Consider the following 25,158-nt stretch of genomic DNA (forward strand, 5'->3'; position numbering starts at 1 on the left):
AGCATTGTGTCCCTCCTGGAGAGGGTCATGTTGGGTGGTATGGGCATACCATACTATAAGCGACTTGAGTCCTGTTGGAGAAAGGTTCTGGTAATTATTAAATATTATTATCCCTTTAAACTGGGACACTCATGAATTACACAGGTTCTATGGCTGATTAAAACAAGGTGAAATGCAGGTCTGAATTAAGCCAGCCTCAGAACCTGTGTAATTCATAAGTGTCTCAGTTTAAAGAGATCATAGAGTTTATGGCTACATATAAACCTTAATATATAAAATGCATAAAGAATTCAAATTGCTTACTAGAGAATGATAATTAGAGAAGATGATAAAGCCTACAGAATCAGGTGCCATTATTGAGCATGTTTCACGGTATGATGTCATAGTCTTATGTTTTTGGTACCTTTTAGACTGGAGTAGTCAATTTTCTGCTTGACCTTGACTTGCTCAGTCACATATAGTGCCGACTGTGTCAAAAAGAGCTGGCGAGGTCGAGCTTTAAACCCGTGTCTGTCGTACTTAATTGCTGTTATGCCATACTGATCATATGGGGACAAGAACATTATACATGTCATTAGAACGCAGTTCAGTGACTATGATGTTGGAAGACAGGATAACAATTACTCAGTAGTATACAGTACTCCAAGCACACTGTACACACAGAAAATAATTGTAGGCAGATACATTTAAAATCCACTCACAAGGATTCTGTACACCGCTAGGTAGACTTTACACATACCTCCCAACATGACCCTCTCCAGGAGGGACACAATGCTCTGCTCCTGGACTTTTCCATTAATGTATGATTGCCCTCACCTGTGGTGAAACACCTTTCTTATCCATTAACCTGTTCAAAACAGGTGCCGGCAATAAGCAGAGCAGTGGCGGAACAAGCAAGCGGTGGGCCCAGGTGCGACAAAATGCTTTGGCCCCCCCCCCCCCCATCCAAGTCCACCCCAGGGGCAGTGCGCGCCGTAGGCGCGCGCAAAAATACATAGTGGCGTGGCTTCGTGGGGAAGGGGTGTGGCCACAAAATAATACCAACACAGTAGTCTCCATTATTCAAATTACGCCGCACAGTAGCACCACTACACCAGGTAGAGACCCTTCTACACCTTACAGCGAACAGATTCCTCTTTTTACACATTACAGCAGACAGCGTGCCCTTTTTACACATAACGGCAGAGAGCGTACCCTTTTTACACATAACGGCAGACCGCGTGCCCTTGTTACACATTACGGCAGACAGCGTGCCCTTTTTACACATTACGGCAGACAGCGTGCCCTTGTTACACATTACGGCAGACAGCGTGCCCATTTTTACACATTACGGCAGGCAGATTCCTCCTTTTTACACATAGCAGCAGGCAGATTCCCCATTTTTACACATAGCGTCAGGCAGTCCCCCTTTTTTACACATTACGGCAGGCAGATTCCCCTTTTTACACATAGCGGCAGGCAGTCCCCCATTTTTACACATTGCGTCGGGCAGATTACCCCTTTCTACACATAGCGGCAGGCAGTCCCCCATTTTTGCACATTGCGGCAGGCTGATTCCCCCTTTTTACACATAGTGGCAGGCAGTCCCCCCTTTTTACACATTGCGGCAGGCAGTCCCCCCTTTTTACACATTGCGGCAGGCAGTCCCCCCTTTTTACACATTGCGGCAGGCAGTCCCCCCTTTTTACACATTGCGGCAGGCAGTCCCCCCTTTTTACACATTGCGGCAGGCAGTCCCCCCTTTTTACACATTGCGGCAGGCAGTCCCCCCTTTTTACACATTGCGGCAGGTAGTCCCCCCTTTTTACACATTGCGGCAGGTAGTCCCCCCTTTTTACACATTGCGGCAGGCAGCCAGGCACAAGCAAGAAAGAAGGAAAGAAAAAGAAAGAAAGAGAAAGAAAGAAAGAAGAATTATACTTACCCTCTCCGCCTCAGGCTCCTCGGTGCAGCGTCAGAGACGATTCCCGGGCAGCAGAGGAGGTGGTGGACGGAGGTGAAGGAGGGAGCCGCAGCAGCGCTTTGTTACTGGTGGAGGCGCTGCTGCTGCTGCCCCTCTGCTTCCCTATAGGCTGTTCTCGGAAGACAGCCTATAGGGAAGCAGAGGGGCAGCAGCAGCAGCGCCTCCACCAGTAACAAAGCGCTGCTGCGGCTCCCTTCTCCGCCTCCCTCCTCCTCCTTCCCCGTCCTACATCCGTGCCGCTGCTCCTCTCCTCTCATCTGCGGGCGGCTGTGCGCTGCGGGCAGCGGTTGCCCGCAGCGCACAGCGGCATGTAATGAGTCAGTTTGACTCATTACATGCTTGGGCCCCTGGACAGAGGCGGGCCCCAGTGCAGTGCACTGCTTGCACTGCCGGTAGTTCCGCCTCTGAAGCAGAGCATTGTGTCCCTCCTGGAGAGGGTCATGTTGGTAGGTATGTTTACACTCTCAGGCCAGACATCATACCAGACATTACACTTACTTTGAATCATACTTCCCTACCTGACCCTCTCCATGAGGGAGAAAATGCTCTGTTCCTGGACTTTCCTGGTAATGTATGATTGCCATCACCTGTGGTGAGCTAGTTAATTGATAAGAAAGGTGTTTCACACTGGTGATGGCAATTATACATTACCAGGAAAGTCCAGGAACAGAGCATTTTCTCCCTCATGGAGAGGGTCAGGTAGGCAAGTATGCTTTGAATACAGCTAGAATGTGGGGAGGTGCATTATCGGCGCTACTATTTATTAGGCCGATATGCAGGGCAAAGTATGAATGGTCAGTTGCACTGATCGTTCCAAACCTGCAGCTATTGATTTTGACAGCTGCAGGTGTTGTTGCCCAAACATCACAGCCAGGGACAGTGCTGCCATAGGCTGTGGCGGGTGCCGGCTCTGGGCTGCACGCGAGATCTTGTGATAACAGTGAGATCTCGCTTGGCCAGTGAGCCAGCCTCCGGAGAGACACAGCGCATCTGCACTAGGCAGATGCGCTGTGTGGGATCTGTCAGTGCTTGATGGAAGGAGGGGGGGGGGGGTTGTTCACTCACCCACTTCGGCATCCGAGATTTTTTTACATCTCGGAGCTGCTGCTTCACCTTGGTAAAGAGGCGGAGCAGGAAGTCTTATACCCACACGACAAGTGCGGGTAAAATACATTGACACCTTTGTTTTGTATCGGTTAGCATGTGGTTTCTGTTATGCTATCAGAGACTTGAACTGCATAGATTGTTTGTGAGTAAAACTGAGGGGAAGCAGGTAAAATACCGCTAGTCGGTTGCCAACGCCGGAATCCTGACTAGCGGTGAAATCCCACCGCCAGAATACCGGCGCCACAGGCTTTACTCCCTCTGTGTGTGTGTATGCTAGCGCTCGCCCCACTGCCGGCATACAGATGGCCAGGATGCCGCTGACGGCGGGCATACCGGCCGCCGGTAATTCATACTGAACCCAAACTGAGTGGTAGATTACGAACATCCATACAGCAACAAATGTACTATTTGCAGAACTATTGAAATTCTTTACCTTAATCTTGTCATGGTTCATGACCTGCATAGTCTTTGGACTGATGTCCTGTTCACCTAGAGATAATAGAGATGTTCTGTTCACCTAGAGAGGAATTCAGAATCACACCGATCTACTCTGGCAAACCTAAATGCATTCAGATTCTGTGTAATTGTCGGCTCAATCTGTCAATTATCAGCTGATTGGGCCGATAATTGTACAGTGTATGGCCATGACTAAGCAGCAACTATTGCTCTGTCAGGCATAAGAAAGATGCGATAATTTCTGCTTGGATCTCAACAGTAGATATACTCACTATCGGATGCATAGGCCAATTATCTAACAAGGATGGTAACTTATGCAGCACGCGAACTTTTCTCTATGTGAATTAAGTTATGGTCAGTGATTTATAAATTTATACAAAATGAGAATGTGCGTGACAAGGTTTATTTATTCTAGGTGCAATATATGTGACAATTGAACAATCAAAATAACACAAAGACATAGAGTTATATGGTGTGATCATCAAGCATACAAAAAAAATAAGATTTTACTTACCGGTAAATCTATTTCTCGTAGTCCGTAGTGGATGCTGGGGATTCCGTAAGGACCATGGGGAATAGACGGGCTCCGCAGGAGACAGGGCACTTTAAGAAAGAATTTGGATACTGGTGTGCTCTGGCTCCTCCCTCTATGTCCCTCCTCCAGACCTCAGTTAAGGAAACTGTGCCCGGAAGAGCTGACATTACAAGGAAAGGATTTTGGAATCCAGGGCAAGACTCATACCAGCCACACCAATCACACCGTATAACTCGTGATAAACTTACCCAGTTAACAGTATGAACAACAACAGAGCATCAGATAACCCTGATGCAACCATAACATAACCCTTATGTAAGCAATAACTATATACAAGTATTGCAGAAGAAGTCCACACTTTGGACGGGCGCCCAGTATCCACTACGGACTACGAGAAATAGATTTACCGGTAAGTAAAATCTTATTTTCTCTAACGTCCTAGTGGATGCTGGGGACTCCGTAAAGACCATGGGGATTATACCAAAGCTCCCAAACGGGCGGGAGAGTGCGGATGACTCTGCAGCACCGAATGAGCAAACACAAGGTCCTCCTCAGCCAGGGTATCAAACTTGTAGAACTTTGCAAAAGTGTTTGAACCTGACCAAGTAGCCGCTCGGCAAAGCTGTAATGCCGAGACCCCTCGGGCAGCCGCCCAAGAAGAGCCCACCTTCCTTGTGGAGTGGGCTTTTACTGATTTTGGAAGCGGCAATCCAGCCGCAGAATGAGCCTGCTGAATCGTGTTACAGATCCAGCGAGCAATAGTTTGCTTTGAAGCAGGAGCACCCAGCGAGTAGCCACAGGCACCACAATAGGTTGGTTCATATGAAAAGATGACACCACTTTTGGCAGAAATTGCGGACGAGTCCGCAATTCTGCCCTGTCCATATGGAAGACCAGATAGGGGCTTTTATATGACAAAGCCGCCAATTCTGACACACGCCTAGCCGAAGCCAAGGCTAATAGCATGACCACCTTCCACGTGAGATATTTTAACTCCACGGTTTTAAGTGGCTCAAACCAGTGTGATTTCAGGAAACTCAACACCACGTTAAGATCCCAAGGTGCCACTGGAGGCACAAACGGGGGCTGAATATGCAGCACTCCCTTTACAAACGTCTGAACTTCAGGAAGAGAAGCCAGTTCTTTTTGAAAGAAAATGGATAGGGCCGAAATTTGGACCTTAATGGACCCCAATTTTAGGCCCAAAGTCACTCCCGACTGTAGGAAGTGAAGGAAACGGCCCAGCTGGAATTCCTCCGTAGGGGCATTCCTGGCCTCACACCAAGCAACATATTTTCGCCATATACGGTGATAATGTTTAGCCGTCACGTCCTTCCTAGCCTTTATCAGCGTAGGAATAACCTCATCCGGAATGCCTTTTTCTGCTAGGATCCGGCGTTCAACCGCCATGCCGTCAAACGCAGCCGCGGTAAGTCTTGGAACAGACAGGGCCCCTGTTGTAACAGATCCTGTCTTCGAGGTAGAAGCCATGGGTCCTCTGTGAGCATTTCTTGTAGCTCTGGATACCAAGTCCTTCTTGGCCTATCCGGAACAATGAGTATTGTTCTCACTCCTCTTTTTCTTATGATTCTCAGCACCTTGGGTATGAGAGGAAGAGGAGGAAACACATAAACCGACTGGAACACCCACGGTGTCACTAGTGCGTCTACAGCTATCGCCTGAGGGTCTCTTGACCTGGCGCAATACTTCTGTAGCTTTTTGTTGAGGCGGGATGCCATCATGTCCACCTGTGGCAGTTCCCATCACCTTGCAATCTGCGTGAAGACTTCTTGATGAAGTCCCCACTCTCCCGGGTGGAGGTCGTGTCTGCTGAGGAAGTCTGCTTCCCAGTTGTCCACTCCCGGAATGAACACTGCTGACAGTGCTCGTACGTGATTCTCCGCCCATCGAAGAATTCTGGTGGCTTCCGCCATCGCCACCCTGCTCCTTGTGCCGCCTTGGCGGTTTACATGAGCCACTGCGGTGATGTTGTCTGATTGAATCAGCACCGATTGGTTGCGAAGCAGGGTCTCCGCTTGACTTAGGGCGTTGTATATGGCCCTTAGTTCCAGGATATTGATGTGAAGGCAAGTCTCCTGACTGGACCACAGACCCTGGAAATTTCTTCCCTGTGTGACTGCCCCCCACCCTCGGAGGCTTGCGTCCGTGGTCACCAGGATCCAGTCCTGAATGCCGAATCTGCGGCCCTCGAGAAGGTGAGCACTCTGCAGCCACCACAGAAGAGACACCCTGGCCCTGGGGGATAGGGTGATCAGCCGATGCATCTGTAAATGCGATCCGGACCACTTGTCCAACAGATCCCATTGAAAGGTCCTCGCATGGAACCTGCCGAAGGGAATGGCCTCGTATGACGCCACCATCTTTCCCAGGACTCGCGTGCAGTGATACACCGACACCTGTTTTGGTTTTAAGAGGTCTCTGACCAGTGTCATGAGTTCCTGAGCCTTCTCCGTCGGGAGTAAAACCTTCTTCTGGTCTGTGTCCAGAATCATGCCCAGGAATCAGCTGCGACTTTGGAATATTCAGAATCCAGCCGTGCTGTTGTAACACTTCCCGAGAGCGTGCTACCCTGATCAGCAACTGCTCTCTGGAACTCGCCTTTATGAGGAGATCGTCTAAGTATGGGATAATTGTGACTCCCTGCTTTCGCAGGAGCACCATCATTTCTGCCATTACCTTGGTAAATATTCTCGGTGCCGTGGACAGACCAAACGGCAACGTCTGGAATTGGTAATGACAATCCTGTACCACAAATCTGAGGTACTCCTGATGAGGTGGATAAATGGGGACATGAAGGTAAGCATCCTTTATGTCCAGAGACACCATAAAATCCCCTTCCTCCAGACTTGCGATGACCGCTCTGAGCGATTCCATCTTGAACTTGAACCTTTTCAGGTATATGTTCAGGGATTTTAAATTCAATATGGGTCTGACCGAACCGTCCGGTTTCGGTACCACAAACATTGTCGAATAGTAACCCCTTCCCTGTTGAAGTAGGGGAACCTTTACCACCACCTGCTGGAGATACAATTTGTGAATTGCTGCTAACACTATTTCCCTCTCTATGGGGGAAGCTGGCAGGGCCGATTTGAGGTAACGTTGAGGGGGCATCACTTCAAATTCCAGCTTGTATCCCCCAGGGATCCACGTGTGAGTGAACCCACTTGTGGCTGAAATTTCGGAGACGCGCCCCCACCGGGCCTGGCTCCGCCTGTGGAGCCCCAGCGTCATGCGGCGGATTTAGAGGAAGCCGGGGAGGACTTCTGTTCCTGGGAACTAGCTGTATTGTGCAGCTTCTTTCCTCTACCCCTGCCTCTGGCAAGAAAGGACGCACCTCGGACTTTCTTGCCTCTATGTGATCGAAAGGACTGCATTTGGTAATACGGTGCTCTCTTAGGTTGTGAGGGAATATATGGCAAAAAATTTGACTTTCCAGCCGTAGCTGTGGAGACCAGGTCCGAGAGACCGTCCCCAAACAACTCCTCACCCCTGTAAGGTAAAACCTCCATGTGCCTTTTTGAGTCGGCATCACCTGTCCATTGCCGAGTCCACAGGACCCTTCTGGCGGAAATCGACATTGCATTTATTGTAGAGCCCAGTGTAGGCTAATGTCTCTTTGGGCATCTCTCATATATAGGACAGCGTCTTTTATATGCCCCAGGGTCAGTACTATAGTATCCTTGTCCAAGGTATCAAGTTCCTCAGATAAAGTATCTGTCCATGCTGCTACAGCACTACACATCCAGGCCGACGCAATCGCCGGCCTTAGTAGGGTACCTGAATGTGTATAAATGGACTTCAGGATACCCTCCTGCTTTCTATCCGCAGCATCTTTTAGGGTGGCCATATCCTGTGGCGGCAGGGCTACCCTCTTGGATAAGCGTGTTAAAGCTTTGTCTACCCTAGGGGAGGATTCCCAGCGTAACCTGTCCGTTGGCGGGAAAGGATACGCCATAAGCATCCGTTTGGAAATCTGCAGTTTTCTATCTGGAGATTCCCAAGCCTTTTCACATAACTCATTTAACTCATGTGAAGGGGGAAAGGTCACCTCTTGCCTTTTCTCACCATACATATAAACCCTATTGTCAGGGACTGGGGTTTCCTCTGTGATGTGTAACACATCTTTCATTGCTATAATCATGTAGCGGATGGCTTTAGCCATTTTAGGCTGCAACTTTGCATCATCGCCATCGACACTGGAGTCGGAATCCGTGTCGATATCTGTGTCAACAACTTGGGATAGTGGGCGCTTCTGAGACCCCGACGGCCTCTGCGCTGTAGGATCAGGCATGGGTTGAGACCCTGACTGTCCCAAGGCTTCAGTTTTATCCAACCTTTTATGCAAGGAATTAACATTATCATTTAAAACCTTCCACATATCCATCCAATCGGGTGTCGGCGCCGTCGGCGGCGACCCCACATTCATTTGTACCCGCTCTGTTTCCACATAGCCTTCCTCGTCAAACATGCCGACACAAGCGTACCGACACACCACACACACAGGGGATGCTCTATTTGGAGACAGTTCCCCCACAAGGCCTTTTGGAGAGACAGAGAGAGAGTATGCCAGCACACACCCCAGCGCTATATTACCCAGGAGTCACACAGTAACTTAGTGTTAACCCAGTAGCTGCTGTATAACTGTTTTTGCGCCAAATTTATGTGCCCCCCCTCTCTTTTTACCCTCTTTCTACCGTGATTCTGCAGGGGAGAGCCTGGGGAGCGTCCTCTCAGCGGAGCTGTGGAGAGAAAATGGCGCTGGTGAGTGCTGAGGAAGAAGCCCCGCCCCCTCAGCGGCGGGCTTCTGTCCCGCGTTTTGTGTAAAAATAATGGCGGGGGCTCATGCATATATACAGTGCCCAACTGTATATATGCTGCTTTTGCCAAGAGGTACCTAATTGCTGCCCAGGGCGTCCCCCCCTGCGCCCTGCACCCTACAGTGACCGGAGTGTGTGGGTTTAGTGTGGGAGCAATGGCGCACAGCTGCAGTGCTGTGCGCTACCTCATATGAAGACTGGAGTCTTCTGCCGCCGATTTCAAAGTCTTCTTGCTTCTCACGCCGGCTTCTGTCTTCTGGCTCTGCGAGGGGGACGGCGGCGCGGCTCCGGGATCGGACGACCAAGGGTGCGTTCCTGTGTATGATCCCTCTGGAGCTAATGGTGTCCAGTAGCCTAAGAAGCAGGACCTATCTTCTAGTGAGTAGGGCTGCTTCTCTCCCCTCAGTCCCACGTAGCAGAGAGTCTGTTGCCAGCAGATCTCTCTGAAAATAAAAAATCCTAACAAAATACTTTCTTTTTTAGCAAGCTCAGGAGAGCTCACTAAGGTGCACCCAGCTCGTCCAGGCACAGATTCAAACTGAGGTCTGGAGGAGGGACATAGAGGGAGGAGCCAGTGCACACCAGTATCCTAATTCTTTCTTAAAGTGCCCTGTCTCCTGCGGAGCCCGTCTATTCCCCATGGTCCTTACGGAGTCCCCAGCATCCACTAGAACGTTAGAGAAAATGGGACAATTTAAGTTTATAAGAGAAATATTGTGTTTAAATTAAAAGTAACAATGTCAGGTTTGGATTCCGGTGAGATAACAGATCTTGCAAAGGTGGCGGTTATCTTACGTGGGTTAGAGATGATTTTCGGGGTGGGTAGAGCGGGTTCCGTGCTGGAGCGCCGGCATCCCATACCCTCCAGTCTCCGTCAAACTTACCCCTCTGATGTACAGGATGTGTGTTTCCTGGATGTCTGTGGTATCAGCCACGATTGGTTTTCTTCCGTCCACCAGGCACCCGTGCTGTGCTGGTGAGCGTTTCTTGTCACACGACTGGTTGCCTGGGAGGCCGCTGGTCTCTGCACTGACTTTCGGAAACTCGCGCTATTGTGAGATTGCACTGGAACCATGATTACTTGCTGAGTTACTGGCCGACTCGACTCGTCGGCTGGTGAGGAGACTTGTGGGGTTAGCGGTCAGTGGTTTGTGGTAGTAGATTGCAGACCCATAACTAGGCATTTTGGTGCCCTGTGCCAGAAAAAGAATTGGTGCCCGTCCCCCACCTTAATAGTCAAAATACAGGGGCATGGCTTCATTGGGAAGGGGTGTGGCCACTGAATAGTACCAATTCATATTATACACGTTACACCACATTTAGAGCCCCTTATACACGTTACACCGCACAGTAAAAGCCCCTTATACACGTTACAAAGCACAGTAAGAGCCCCTTATACACTGCACAGTAAGAGCCCCTTATACACTGCACAGTAAGAGCCCCTTATACACTGCACAGTAAGAGCCCCTTATAACCTTTACACCGCACAGTAAGAGCCCCTTATACACGTTACACAGCACAGTAAAAGCCCATTATACACCGCACAGTAAGAGTCCCTTATACACGTTACACAGCACAGTAATAGCCCTTATACTCTTTACACCGCACAGTGAGAGACTTTATACATTATGGCAGACAGAGCCCCTACACAATGAGAGTGAGTGTGAGTCATTGTATGTGCAAGTAAAGTGTAGTGTGTGTGTGAACAAGGGAGGTCATTCCGAGTCGTTCGCTCGGAAAATTTCTTCGCATCGCAGCGTTTTTCCGCTTAGTGCGCATGCGCAATGTCCGCACTGCGACTGCGCCAAGTAAATTTGCTATGAAGTTTGGATTTTTACTCACGGCTTTTTCTTCGCTCAGGCGATCGTAGTGTGATTGACAGGAAATGGGTGTTACTGGGCGGAAACAGGCCGTTTTATGGGCGTGTGGGAAAAAACGCTACCGTTTCCGGAAAAAACGCGGGAGTGGCTGGAGAAACGGAGGAGTGTCTGGGCGAACGCTGGGTGTGTTTGTGACGTCAAACCAGGAACGATAAGCACTGAACTGATCGCAGATGCCGAGTAAGTCTGAAGCTACTCTGAAACTGCTACGAGATGTGTAATCGCAATATTGCGAATCTTTCGTTCGCAATTTTAAGAAGCTAAGATTCACTCCCAGTAGGCGGCGGCTAAGCGTGTGCAATACTGCTAAAATCGCCTTGCGAGCGAACAACTCGGAATGAGGGCCAAGGTGTAGTGTATGTGCGCAAGCAAGGTGTAATGTGTGCATGTGTGTAGTGTGTAGTGTGTAGTGTGTAGTGTGTAGTGTGTAGTGTGTAGTGTGTGTGTGTGTGTGTGTGTGTGTGTGTGTGTGTGTGTTATATGCTGCCACACACTTTTAGTTTACCGTTCTTGCCAGGATGTGGCTAGGGCAGGAACTTCCAGGATGTTTTCTTCCCCCTGCATGCTCTCTTGTCCAACAGGCTGGAGCAGAGCAGAGGAGGCTGGGCGAGGATATGAAGATTAGGATAGCTGACACAGATGGGGCAGGAGAGCCACAGGTAGGGATGAGGCTGGAAAGACTCAGGCTGGGATGAGGCTGGAGAGACACAGGTGGGAGTAGCCTGGAAAGTCTTAGGCGGGGATGAGGCTAGATGGGTTTAGTATGAAATACCTGCAATCAAAATACCAATCAGGCAGAGGCGATCGCTAGGCAATGACAGCCGGCGGCTGTCAGCCATGCACCGGCGCAGTTCTCACCTGAGCGCTGCGCTGCGAAGAACTGCAGTGAGCGATCAGGTCAGAATGACCCCCTGTATCAATACACCATGGGGGTAATTCAGAGTTGATCGCAGCAGGAACTTTGTTAGCAGTTGGGCAAAACCATGTGCACTGCAGGTGTGGCAGATATAACATGTGCAGAGAGAGTTAGATTTGGGTGGGTTATATTGTTTCTGTGCAGGGTAAATACTGGCTGCTTTATTTTTACCTTGCAATTTAGATTTCAGTTTGAACACACCCCACTCAAATCTAACTCTCTCTGCACATGTTACATCTGCCCCCCTGCAGTGCACATGGGGGGTCATTACAACCCGATCGCACGCTGCACTTCTTCGCAGTCGTGCGATCGGGTTGGAACTGCACATGCGCCGGCGCATGGCAGTCATCGTTGCCTAGCGATCGCCTCTGAGACAGAGGCGGTCGCTAGGCGGGAGGGGGCTGAACGGCGGCGTTTAGCCAGCGTTTAGGGGGAGCGGTCCGGCCAATGCAGGTGTGGTCGGACCGTTGGGGGGGCGGGCTGCGGCCACGCAGCCGCTGCGGTCAGCGGGAGCGACGAGTAACTCCCAGCCAGCCACAGGAGCTTGCAGCAGCTTTGCAACTGCAGTCCTTACCAATGAAAATGCAGGAGGAGATGCATACCACCTCCTGCCTGCATTTGCGATGTGATTGCATCTCAGATGAACATCGCGACCATCGTGATTCTTAAGCGTTCTCAGCTTTGCCATCATAATGCTGGTTCCAAAGCCAAGGTAACTGCGTTTCGTGACGCAGTCCTTGGCCTCGCCACTCCCGAAAAACGGGGTAGTCAAGCCCCTGTTTTCCCCAACACCGGCCGCCCCCATCCCCGCGAACACCTCTACTTGTCAATCAGGCAGAGTCGTTCGCATATCCCTGCTGTGATCACAGGACCTGTTCTGCACATGCGTGAAACAGGTGCAGGACTTAAACATCGGGGAAATGAAGTAAGGATCGCATCAGAGATCCTAAATGAATTAGCACCTGCATCCCTTAGAAAATTAGTCAAGTGCAACCTCGAGAAAATTGTTTGCGTCCCATGAAGGATAGCAATCCAAGGTTGTATCTGGCCCTCCAGCCATTTGTTTTAATCCATCAACAGCTGGGTCAACTTTACCTTAATATGGATTTTCAAACCTGAGTGGTTTATCCTCTAAGGAGGGTTATGTAGAAAAGTAAAAGACAACAACATATGGGGAAGGGGTTGCATTTCTGGGATTTCACCCCTTCCTCTGATCCATGGCATATTTAAGGCTTGTGTAATAGGTTTCATGTAGGCTGCGATGGAAGAAGAACTTGTTAATATGATGATCCATCTCAGAGCTTATGGAAATGCTGTTTTCTATTGTGTTGTTGTTCTGCTGTGAAACAGCCAATAATGGGGGTAATTCTGAGTTGATCGCAGCAGCAAAATTTGTTAGCAGTTGGGCAAAACCATGTGCACTGCAGGAGGCGCAGGTATAGCATTTGATGAGAGTTAGATTTGGGTGGGTTATTTTGTTTCTGTGCAGGGTAAATACTGGCTGCTTTATTTTTACACTGCAATTTAGATTTCAGTTTGAACTCACCCCACCCAAATCTATCTCTCTCTGCACATGTTATATCTGCCCCCCCTGCAGTGCACATGGGTGGTCATTCTGAGTTGTTCGCTCGTTATCGGTTTTTAGCAGCCGTGCAAACGCTATGCCGCCTCCCACTGGGAGTGTATTTTAGCTTAGCATAAGTGCGAACAAAAGGATCACAGGGCGGCTACAAAATAATTTTGTGCAGTTTTAGAGTAGCTTCAGACCTACTCAGCGCTTGCGATCACTTCAGACTATTCAGTTCCTGTTTTGACGTCACGAACACACCCTGCGTTCACCCAGCCACGCCTGCGGTTTTCCTGGCACGCCGGCGTTTTTTTTTAACACTCCCTGAAAACGGTCAGTTGACACACAGAGATGCCCTCTTCCTATCAATCACTCTGCGGCCAGTAGTGCGACTGAAAAGCTTCGCTAGACGTTGTGTGAAACTACATTGTTTGTTGCAATAGTACGACGCACGTGCGCATTGTGCCGCATACGCATGCACAGAAGTGCCGGGTTTTTTTCCTGATCGCTGTGCAGCGAACGAGTACAGCTAGCGATTAACTCGGAATGACCCCCATGGTTTTACCCTACTGCTAACAAATGTGCTGCTGCGATCAACTCTGAATTAGGCCCAAAGTTCCATACTGTTTTTTTTAAAGATTGTGTTCCAAACTGTACTTGAAACTACCCATTATAGCATGGATGTACATATTTTAATATCACACTAACTCATACTTGCCTACTCTCCGTTTTTTTGGGTAGCCCCCCGCACCGCTGGAAGAGTAGGCAGTTCTCCCGCATCCTGCTCACACCCTAGCGAAGCGTGCAGGATGGAGACATACTCCTGTATTCGCGGGTCCGTGGGGAGGGGAAGGGGGTCAAATGACGCAAATCGGGGCTTGATGATGTCACAGCCCAGCCCCCCGAAGTCTCCTGCATCGTCTCCTCTCCGGGCTTCTCCTGGAGAGGAGAATTAGAAAGTAGGTAAGTATGCACTAACTTAGCCTGGTCTCTTCAAAGGGTTGGCTGATACTTTGCTGGTAGCCCTCCTTCTTTCCCCGGAAAAGTTCGCTGGTCAAGACCTTTTGTTGCAGCTGCATAGTTAGAGAAATAAACATTCAAATGAAATAGACATACAAAAAATTCTGTCTATAGTTTTATATAAGCAGGGTTTTAGTTATTTTTCAAGCACCATTGAATGGTTACTGTGTGTTTCATACCTGCTGGGTTCTTTGAGGAGTAATTGTCCTGCAATATTTTCTCACCAAGTTTCTTATACAGAGCTTATGTAGTAAATCTGAGGTCTGAAAGACAGGAAACAAGACGTTGGGGGGTTATTCCGAGTTGATTGCTCGCTACGGATTTTCACAGCACAGCGATCATGGCAGAACGGGGCTAATCTGCGCATGTGTATGCACCGCACTGCGCAGGAGCGTCGTACGAGTACACAGTGGTTCAATACCCAGCGATGGCTTCTACGACGATTCCGTTCACACAGCCGGTCGCAAGGAGATTGACAGGAAGAGGGCATTTGTGGGTGTCAACTGACCATTTTCTGGGAGTGTTTGGAAAAACGCAGGCGTGTCCAGGCATTTGCTGGGCAGGTGTCGGACGTCAATTCCGGGAACAAAACACTGAAGTGATCGCAAGGACTGAGTAAGTCCAGACCTACTCTGAAACTGCACAAAATGTTTTTGCAGAGCTCCGTTCGCGCACTTGCAAAGCGAAAATACACTCCCCCGTGGGCGGCGACTATGCGTTTGCACAGCTGCTAAAAGTTGCTAGCGAGCGATCAACTCGGAATGAGGGCCTTGATTCACAACATATGTAGTTATACAGCATGCAAGTTGCCAGTCTCTTAGAGAAGAAAGGCCAATGTTCTGTAGTATTGCAGTTGATGAAATGGTTAGCTCGGGTGTAGTATGGTATGCCGGCCGTCGGGCTTCCAGGAGCCGGGAGCCCGACCGCCGGCATACCGACAGTGTGGCGAGCGCTAGTGAGCCCCTTGCGGGCTCGCTGCGCTCGCCACGCTGCGGGCACGGTGGCGCACTACGTGCGTCACGTTATTTTATTCTCCCTCCAGGGGGGTCGTGGACCCCCACGAGGGAAAATAAGTGTCGTATGCCGGCTGTCGGGATTCCGGCGCCGGTATACTGAGCGCCGGGATCCCGACTGCCGGCATACTGAAGACCACCCGGTTAGCTCTGCTGCAGACAATATACTACAGCTCCACTCACTATTGTAATTAGGAAGAAAAATAAAAATACTTACTATGAATTAATTAAAAGCATCAATAGCAGTAATCTGTAAATCAAAGCAATGGGAGTGAAATCTCTAAATAGGTGTGTGCGTAGACCAGGGCCAGTGCTAGGGTATTTGGCGCCTCCCTGCAAACTATAAATTTGCGCCCTCTCTCCAATACTTAATAAAGGGACAGCGCGCGCCTTCAAAAAGAATGTGTGATATCACACAATAGCACAATCTTATTGTCATTACACCGCATGTAGAAATAATAATAATGCCTGCCATAGGCGCGCGCACTGGGGGTGCCTGGAGCACACAGTCACCCCCTAATGTCTGACACCCTCCCCCGCACATCACACCTGCGATCCGATCATTGCGGTCTGTGCTGCTGTTGTATCTACAGCAGCACACAGAAAGCGATGATTGGATCATCACCTGCTGCGAATCGCTGCCCGCTGGGCTGTCACAGCCCCTCCCACTGTGCGGCCCCGGTCACTCACATTCACAGCCTCACAGGGGGTGGGTGGCTGGCCACACAGCTCATCCGCCTTGTAGAGCTCCGCCTGCAGTGCTCAGCTTGCAGCAGCACGGAGCTGCTTATGAGGGGGCGGGTCCTGTAAGCTGGGAGGGAAAGCGGACGTTTCCTGACTGTAGTTGAGCTCCTATGTTCCCTAGGACTATCCGCCGCTGGAGCAGGACCTAGAGGACAGTGGTAATACAAGACTCATTCACTGTGTGCACCAGGGGAAAGAGAGGGGTTCAGGCCAGCCAGGGGGTGGGGGGATAAAATTAAGTATAAGAATAAAATAAAAGAATGGTTATTGCCTTAAGATATATACACTGCTCAAAAAAATAAAGGGAACACTAAAATAACACATCCTAGATCTGAATGAATGAAATATTCTTATTAAATACTTTGTTCTTTACATAGTTGAATGTGCTGACAACAAAATCACACAAAAATTAGCAATGGAAATCAAATTTATTAACCCATGGAGGTCTGGATTTGGAGTCACACTCCAAATGAAAGTGGAAAAACACACTACAGGCTGATCCAACTTTGATGTAATGTCCTTAAAACAAGTCAAAATGAGGATCAGTAGTGTGTGTGCAGTGGCGGAACTAGCGAGCGGTGGGCCCAGGTGCGACAAAATGCTTTGGGCCCCCCCCCCCCCCATCCCATCCAAGTCCACCCCCTCACCCCTGGAGAGGATCTGGTGAGGCGGACCTGCTCAGGGCCAGAGAAATGGATACCTAGCAACAGTGCCGTAACTAGACATTTTAGCACTGTGTGCAAGAAACGGCATCGGAGCCCCACCCCTGCATGCAAAACAGGGGCAGTGCGCGCCGTAGGCATGCGCAAAAATACATAGTGGCGTGGCTTCGCGGGGAAGGGGTGTGGCCACAAAATAATACCAATTCCTAAAACGGTGCACAGTAGTCTCCATTATTCAAATTACGCCGCACAGTAGCACCACTACACCAGGTAGAGACCCTTTTACACCTTACGGCGGACAGATTCCTCTTTTTACACATTACGGCAGACAGCGTCCCCTTTTTACACATTACGGCAGTCAGCGTCCCCCTTTTTACACATTACGGCAGACAGCGTGCACTTTTTACACATAACGGCAGACAGCGTCCCCTTTTTACACATAACGGCAGACAGCGTGCCCTTGTTACACATAGCGGCAGACAGCGTACACTTTTTACACATAATGGCAGACAGCGTGCCCTTGTTAAACATAGCGGCAGACAGCGTACACTATTTACACATTACGGCAGATAGCGTCCCCTTTTTACACATTACGGCAGACAGCGTACACTTTTTACACATAACGGCAGACAGCGTCCCCTTTTTACACATAACGGCAGACAGCGTGCCCTTGTTACACATTACGGCAGGCAGATTCCCCCTTTTTACACATAACGGCAGACAGCGTGCCCTTGTTAAACATAGCGGCAGACAGCGTACACTATTTACACATTACGGCAGATAGCGTCCCCTTTTTACACATTATGGCAGACAGCGTACACTTTTTACACATAACGGCAGACAGCGTCCCCTTTTTACACATTACGGCAGACAGCGTGCCCTTGTTACACATTACGGCAGGCAGATTCCCCCTTTTTACACATAGCGGCAGTCAGTCCCCCATTTTTACACATAGCGGCAAGCAGATTCCCCCTTTTTACACATTGCGGCAGGCAGTCCTCCATTTTTACACATTGCGGCAGAAAGAAAGAAAGAAAGAAAGAAAGAAAGAAAGAAGAATTATACTTACCCTCTCCGCTGGCTCAGGCTCCTCGGTGCAGCTTGACGATTCCCGGGCAGGAGAGAAGGAGGAGGAGGGAGGTGGAGCCTTCACTATAGGCTGTTCTCGGAAGACAGCCTATAGTGAAGCAGAGGAGCAGCAGCAGCAGCGCCTCCACCAGTAACAAAGCGCTGCTGCGGCTCCCTCCTCCACTTCCCTCCTCCCCCCCCCCCCCGTACCGCTGCTCCTCTTCTCTCTCCGGGCGGCTGTGCACTGCGGGCAGCGGTTGCCCGCAGCGCACAGCGGCATGTAATGAGTCAGTTTGACTCATTACATGCTTTGGGCCCCTGGACAGAGGCGGGCCCCAGTTCCGCCTCTGTGTGTGTGGCCTCCACGTGCCTGTATGACCTCCCTACAACGCCTGGGCATGCTCATGGTGAGGTGGCGGATGGTCTCCTGAGGGATCTCCTCCCAGACCTAGACTAAAGCATCCACCAACTCCTGGACAGTCTGTGGTGGATGGTTGGTGGATGAAGCGAGGCATGATGTCCCAGATGTGCTCAATTGGATTCAGGTCTGGGGAACGGGCGGGCCAGTCCATAGCATCAATGCCTTCGTCTTGCAGGAACTGCTGACACACTCCAGCCACATGAGGTCTAGCATTGTCTTGCATTAGGAGGATCCCAGGGCCAACCGCACCAGCATATGGTCTCACAAGGGGTCTGAGGATCTCATCTCGGTACCTAATGGCAGTCAGGCTACCTCTGGCGAGCACAAGGAGGGCTGTGCTGCCCCCCAAAGAAATGCCACCCCACACCATTACTGACCCACTGCCAAACCGGTCATGCTGGAGGATGTTGCAGGCAGCAGAACGTTCTCCTTGGCATCTCCAGACTCTGTCACATGTGCTCAGTGAGAACCTGCTTTCATCTGTGAAGAGCACAGGGCGCCAGTGGCGAATTTGCCAATCTTGGTGTTCTCTGGCAAATGCCAAACGTCCTGCACGGTGTTGGGCTGTAAGCACAACCCCCACCTGTGGACGTCGGGCCCCCATACCACCCTCATGGAGTCTGTTTCTGATCGTTTGAGTAGACACATGCACATTTGTGGCATGCTGGAGGTCATTTTGCAGGGCTCTGGCAGGGCTCCTCCTGTTCCTCCTTGCACAAAGGCGGAGGTAGCGGTCCTGCTGCTGGGTTGTTGCCCTCCTACGGCCTCCTCCACATCTCCTGATGTACAGGCCTGTCTCCTGGTAGCGCATCCATGCTCTGGACACTATGCTGTTAGGCGCCGGGGTCCGCTTGTCTGCGCGTCCCGGCGCCTAGCAACTAGGGACGCCGTGCGCGTACAGCCGCCGGCTCCCTAGCAACGCTAGTCGCCGGGCGCGCTGAGCCGCACGGACCCTAGCAACGGGGACGCCACTGGCGGACCGCGTTCCCCGTTGCTGGGTCCTTTGAATTAATAAGTGCACCTGTTCCCTGGCCGTGCAGCAAGGCAGCTGCACAGCATTTATTCTAATCAGCTCCGTCAGCAGCTGATTGGAGGACTCCTGATTAAATACACTCTCAGGGCTTCTCACAGACGCCGGTAATAGCTTCTTGCATGCTGTCTTGTTTGCTGAGAGTCTGTTTCCAGTCCTGCTGTATCCGGTCATTCTGGTTCTCTGAAGTCCTGTACTCGGGAGTTATCATCTCGTCCCTGGAGTCCTGACGGATCACCGTTTATCATCCAGTGGTGTTCGTGAGTTGCGGCTTTGCCGTGTGTAGCCGCTTTACCCCTTATATTTTGTGTTTGGAGCATTTGCGGAGGGTTCCGCTTCCACAGGCCCACTCTGGTATTCGGCGGTGCCGGGTAGGAGTATTGGGCAAGTGGATATTTTGATTGTCCTTTTCCCTGGCGGTTTCTCCGCACATACTTTAGGGTTTTTAGTTTGCTTGTAGCCCCTGGCCAGGTTGTCTAGTTAGAGGGCCTATTGTTATCATCCTGTCTCGGACTTCCCTTTGTCTCTCACTAAGACCGGGGGGCATCGGAGTTGGGCAGACATAATCCGCCCTTCAAACGCGGCTGCCAAGGGCTCAAGAAACCATAGTATCGCAAGGGATTTCTGACAGCACGGATGAGACAACAGAGTTAGGGCGCCAGGGGCTATTGTTCTTTCCTGTTCCCTTCCCCAGCATTTCCGTTCCAGTGCTCCGGTCCTTGCCATAAGATCTCCTCTGACCAGGAGTGCTGGAATCATAACATTATTACCGGCCATACCAAAACTTAAAATTAAACGGGGTTTCATTTTTTCTCATTCAGTTTTGTGAGAGTTTATCGGCCTCATGAATCCAACAGGTTTAGGGCCAAATCCTGGTCAGCTCTTAGTCAGCCAGATTCAAGAACTTACTCAGATGGTTCAGGATCTTTCTCTTCGGGTGAAGTCGCAGGAAGATCTTTTGCGAGCTTCCCCGAAGGTAGTCCCTGAACCAAAGATGCATTTGCCTGACCGTTTTTCTGGTGATAGAAAGGAGTTTTTTTAATTTTAAAGAATCCTGTAAACTGTATTTTCATTTAAGACCGACTTCCTCGGGTACTGAATCTCAGCGGGTCGGGATTATTATTTCTTTGCTCCAGGGGGATCCTCAGACCTGGGCATTTGGTTTAAAAGCAGAGGATCCGGCATTGTTGTCAGTTGACGCTTTTTTTGGGTCTTTAGGGCTCTTGTATGATGACCCTGATAGAGAGGCGTCCGCTGAAAGTCAGTTGCGCGCTCTCAGACAGGGTAGGAATCCTGCGGAGGTTTATTGTACGGAGTTTCGCCGTTGGTCGAACGACTGTGGCTGTAATGACCCAGCCCTGCGCAGTCAGTTTCGCCTCGGCTTATCAGAGTCTATAAAAGACAGTCTCCTTCAGTACCTCGCTCCTGAGACTCTCGATAAGCTCATGGAGCTTTCTATTAAGATTGATCGTCGTCTCAGAGAGCGGAGGGCTGAAAAAGGAGCACCTGTAAGGTCAAGTCCGTGTGTATATTCCATTCCTGAAGACGTAGAGGAGCCCATGCAGATAGGTCTCTCCCGGCTGTCTCCTGAAGAAAGAGCCAGAAGGCAAAATTCTGGTCTTTGTCTGTACTGTGGGGGTAAGGGACATTTTGCTCGTAATTGTCCGAACAAGTCGGGAAACGCTTTGACCAGGTGAATTGTGAGGGGGTTCACCTAGGTCTGCAGCTTATCTCCTCGAATAACTCCCTTTTAGTCCCAGTTAAAGTTTCCTTTGGCAGCCTCAGTTCTTCGGTGTCGGCTTTTGTCGACAGTGGAGCTGCAGGAAACTTTATGGACTTAACTTGGGCTAAAGCCTTAGGCATTCCTCAGTTACATTTGGGTAGGTGTGTCACCATGCATGGCTTAGATGGGAGTCCGCTTTCCAATGGGGTTATCTCTCTCTGTACACCCCCGGTCCTACTTACTGTAGGAGCTTTACATTCTGAAAAGATCGAGTTCTTTCTTACACATTGCCCAGCAGTTCCAGTTGTTCTGGGTCACCCTTGGCTGGCCTTTCATAATCCCACCATTGATTGGCGGTCGGGGGAGATTTCACAATGGGGTACCTTTTGTGATAAGGAATGTATTACGTTACCAGTCAGAGTAGCAGCTACCATTCCTGAACTCATTCCTGTGGAATACCAGGAGTTTGCTGATGTTTTCTCCAAAGGCAATGCGGACATTCTGCCTCCCCATCGGCCTTATGATTGTGCTATTGAGCTAATTCCTGGTGCCGCATTGCCAAAGGGAAGATTATATGCTTTATCCGGGCCAGAAACTGCGGCCATGAATGATTATGTTAAGGAGAGCCTAGGGAAAGGATTTATTAGACCATCAAAATCTCCTTTAAGTGCAGGCTTCTTCTTTGTGGAGAAAAAGGATGGCTCGCTTAGACCTTGCATTGACTTTAGAGCCCTGAATAAGATCTCAGTTAAAAATACTTATCCTTTGCCGCTGATTTCTGTACTCTTTGATCAGTTACGTTCGGCTGTGATTTTTTCTAAAATTGACCTTAGAGGAGCGTACAACCTCATCCGAATCAAATCTGGAGATGAGTGGAAGACGGCCTTCAGTACTCAGTCGGGTCACTATGAGTACCTGGTGATGCCGTTCGGCTTGTCTAATGCTCCAGCAGTTTTTCAAGACCTCATTAACGATGTGCTCCGTGACTTCCTAGGGAAATTCGTGGTCGTTTACTTAGACGACATCCTGATTTATTTTGAATCAATGGAACAACATGTTACCCAGGTGCGTCTGGTTCTTCAAAAGTTACGTGAGAATCATTTATATGCCAAGCTGGAGAAGTGTGAGTTTCATGTCACGGAGGTATCTTTTTTAGGGTACATTATTTCCCCTCGGGGATTTTCCATGGAACCAAAGAAGCTCCAGGCCATCCTTAGTTGGGCGCAACCCACCAATTTAAAAGCAATTCAGCGCTTTTTAGGGTTTGCGAATTATTATAGGAGGTTCATTCATTCTTTTTCTGACCTGGTTGCTCCCATTGTAGCTCTGACAAAGAAAGGAGCAGATCCTACCAATTGGTCGCGTGAAGCTGAGTTGTCCTTTCGGGCCCTGAAACAAGCCTTTGTCTCGGCTCCAGTCCTCAGACATCCCAATCCGGATTTGCCCTTTGTTGTGGAGGTTGATGCCTCGGAGGTTGGAGTGGGGGCTATCCTTTCTCAAAAGGATCTGGAGTTACATCCTTGTGCCTTTATGTCCAGGAAATTCTCCTCCGCTGAATCCAACTATGACGTTGGTAATCGGGAGTTACTGGCGATAAAGTGGGCTTTCGAGGAGTGGAGGCATTGGCTGGAGGGAGCAAAACATACTATTTCTGTATTGACTGACCATAAAAACCTGCAATACATCGAATCGGCTAAGCGGCTTAATGCCCGGCAGGCACGTTGTGTCACAACTGAGGGCCTGAGCTGACGGGAGGCAGCCTCAGTTGTAGGGACTGAGGTGTAATGGAACCTGGCAGGTTGTATCAGACCCCTAGACATGTAGAAGAATTGCCCGAAGGCGTGACCACGACAACCAGGAATAAAAGTCAATGATGTTTATTTATGACAACTCCGCAACACAGCAGCAATAAAAGAAAACGTAAAAGTCAGCAAAGAATAAATACAGTTCCTGAGTACTACAGCATGGCAGGAGCCACAGGGCACTGGTAGTGTGAGATAGTTCTTATGATCTTCTAGATGGAAAGTCCTTACCAGGCCCGGCTGTAGCAATGGAGATAACCCAGGATTATACCAGCTGGTGTTCCAGGAAGAGCTGGGTTGCTGAAGGTAAAACAGCTGCTGTGGATACTGGCTGGAACCAGACTGTTGTTAGCACGGAGTGGATACTGGCTGGAACCAGTTAAATAATAAATGAACTTTGGGAGCGATGAAATGTGAACTGAAATGTAGAACTTGAGAGCGGAGAAATAATAATTCCGGTGGAGAGTGGTAAAGTGTAGAAAGGACACCGGCCCTTTAAGGGAAGCTGTACTCTGCTGGAAGCTGAGGCTGGAAGCAGGTAGTGTTGTAGCTGGAAACAGATGAATCCACAATGGATTGGAGAGTCAGGCTACACCGCAGGTGGAATGCTGGTGCGGGTCTCTATGGTGGAAGTCTTGAGACAGGAGCTGGAACCTGGAAGACAATCATAGAAGAGAGACAAACAGGAACTAGGTTTGACAACCAAAGCACTGACGTCTTCCTTGCTCAGGTACAGCTTACTTATACCTGCAGCAAGGAAGGGGTTGGCTAGGCAATTATGCAAATCAACAACACAGACAGCAGATTGGTGGAAATGATCAGATGACAGAATCCAAGATGGCTGCGCCCATGCAGACACTTGGAGGGAAGTTTGGTTTGTAATCCATGTGGTCTGGGAAACAGTAATGGCGGCGCCGGCCACCGGAGACAGGAGACGCCAGGCTGATAGATGCACATTTAACCACGCGGGCACAGCGGAGGCCGCGGCTGATGAAAAGACCACTCTGTATGTGGAAACTCAGGAACAGCGGAATCCGGTCCTGGAACGCTGAGCCCGCCTTAGGAGGCATCTGAAGGGTAAGTAATGGCGTCCAGATACCCGGATCGTGACAGCACCCCCCCCTTTAGGAGTGGCCCCAGGACACTTCTTAGGCTTTAAAGGAAACTTTGCGTGGAAATTTCGGACCAAGGCAGGAGCATGGACGTCAGAGGCATTGGTCCAAGAGCGTTCTTCAGGACCATAGCCCTTCCAGTCAATGAGATACTGAAGTTGACCGTAACGGTGACGTGAGTCCAGGATCTTGGCCACTTCATACTCAACGCCTCGTTGAGTTTGGACTTTCGGAGTTGGTGGAAGTGAGGAATGAAACCGATTCAAGATTAGCGGTTTCAACAGGGAAACATGGAATGTCCTGGGTATTTTTAAGAAGGGAGGTAACTGGAGTCTGTAAGCAACAGGATTGATGACTTGATCAATTTTGAAAGGACCGATGTAGCGAGGTGCAAACTTCATACTGGGAACTCTTAACCTCAAATTCTTCGTGGATAACCATACCCGATCACCCACCTTGAGAGCAGGAACTGCTCGACGCTTCTTATCCGCAAACTTCTTGTACCTGAACGATGCCTTGAGCAGAGCTGATCGTACGCTCTTCCAGATATTGGCAAACTGATGCAAGGTGATATCCACTGCGGGAACAGAAGTTGCTGGAAGCGGTTGGAACTCAGGGACTTTAGGGTGGAATCCAAAGTTGGTGAAGAATGGTGTTGAAGAAGATGAAGAATGATACTGGTTGTTATGACAGAACTCGGCCCAGGGAAGTAATTGAACCCAGTCATCTTGAGAGGAGGACACATAGATGCGGAGGAAGGCCTCCAAGTCCTGATTCACCCTCTCAGTTTGACCATTGGTCTGAGGATGGTAAGCCGTGGAAAACTTTAACTTGACTTGGAGGACTTGACATAAACTTCGCCAGAATTTGGCTGTGAATTGAACTCCTCGATCTGAGATAATTTCTTCTGGAAGACCGTGGAGTCGGAAGATCTCTTGTATGAATACTTGAGCCAACTTGGAAGCTGACGGAAGACCGGTGAGAGGAATGAAGTGTGCCATCTTGGTGAACCGGTCAACTACCACCCAGATGGTATTGAACTTGTTGCACATGGGCAAATCTGTAATAAAATCCATCGACAAATGGGTCCATGGTCGACGGGGAACAGATAGTGGAACCAGTTGCCCCGCAGGCGACTGGCGGGATACTTTATGTTGAGCACACTTTGGGCAAGATGCAATAAACTCCAAAACGTCCTTTTTCAGAGTTGGCCACCAATAGGACCTAGAGATAAACTCCAGGGTTTTTTGGATACCTGTATGTCCGGCAAAACGGGAAGCATGGGCCCAATGCATGAGCTT

At 49.7% G+C, this 25,158-nt stretch overlaps 1 protein-coding gene across 1 annotated transcript in view; it reads right to left on the reverse strand.

The window, feature by feature from the left end:
* The window catches only part of MYO1H (myosin IH), a 258,284-nt gene that overhangs the window by 15,836 nt on the left and 217,290 nt on the right, over positions 1-25,158 (reverse strand). The window contains exons 25-28 of the mRNA XM_063939130.1: positions 14,462-14,545; positions 14,242-14,335; positions 3,504-3,559; positions 404-539 (exon numbers count right to left, since the gene is read on the reverse strand). Of these exons, the coding sequence (XP_063795200.1) occupies positions 404-539; positions 3,504-3,559; positions 14,242-14,335; positions 14,462-14,545 (370 nt within the window). The remainder of the gene's footprint in view (positions 1-403; positions 540-3,503; positions 3,560-14,241; positions 14,336-14,461; positions 14,546-25,158) is intronic.

Source organism: Pseudophryne corroboree, chromosome 1, assembly GCF_028390025.1.
Source record: "Pseudophryne corroboree isolate aPseCor3 chromosome 1, aPseCor3.hap2, whole genome shotgun sequence".
In the NCBI taxonomy this organism is placed as follows: Eukaryota; Metazoa; Chordata; class Amphibia; order Anura; family Myobatrachidae; genus Pseudophryne; species Pseudophryne corroboree.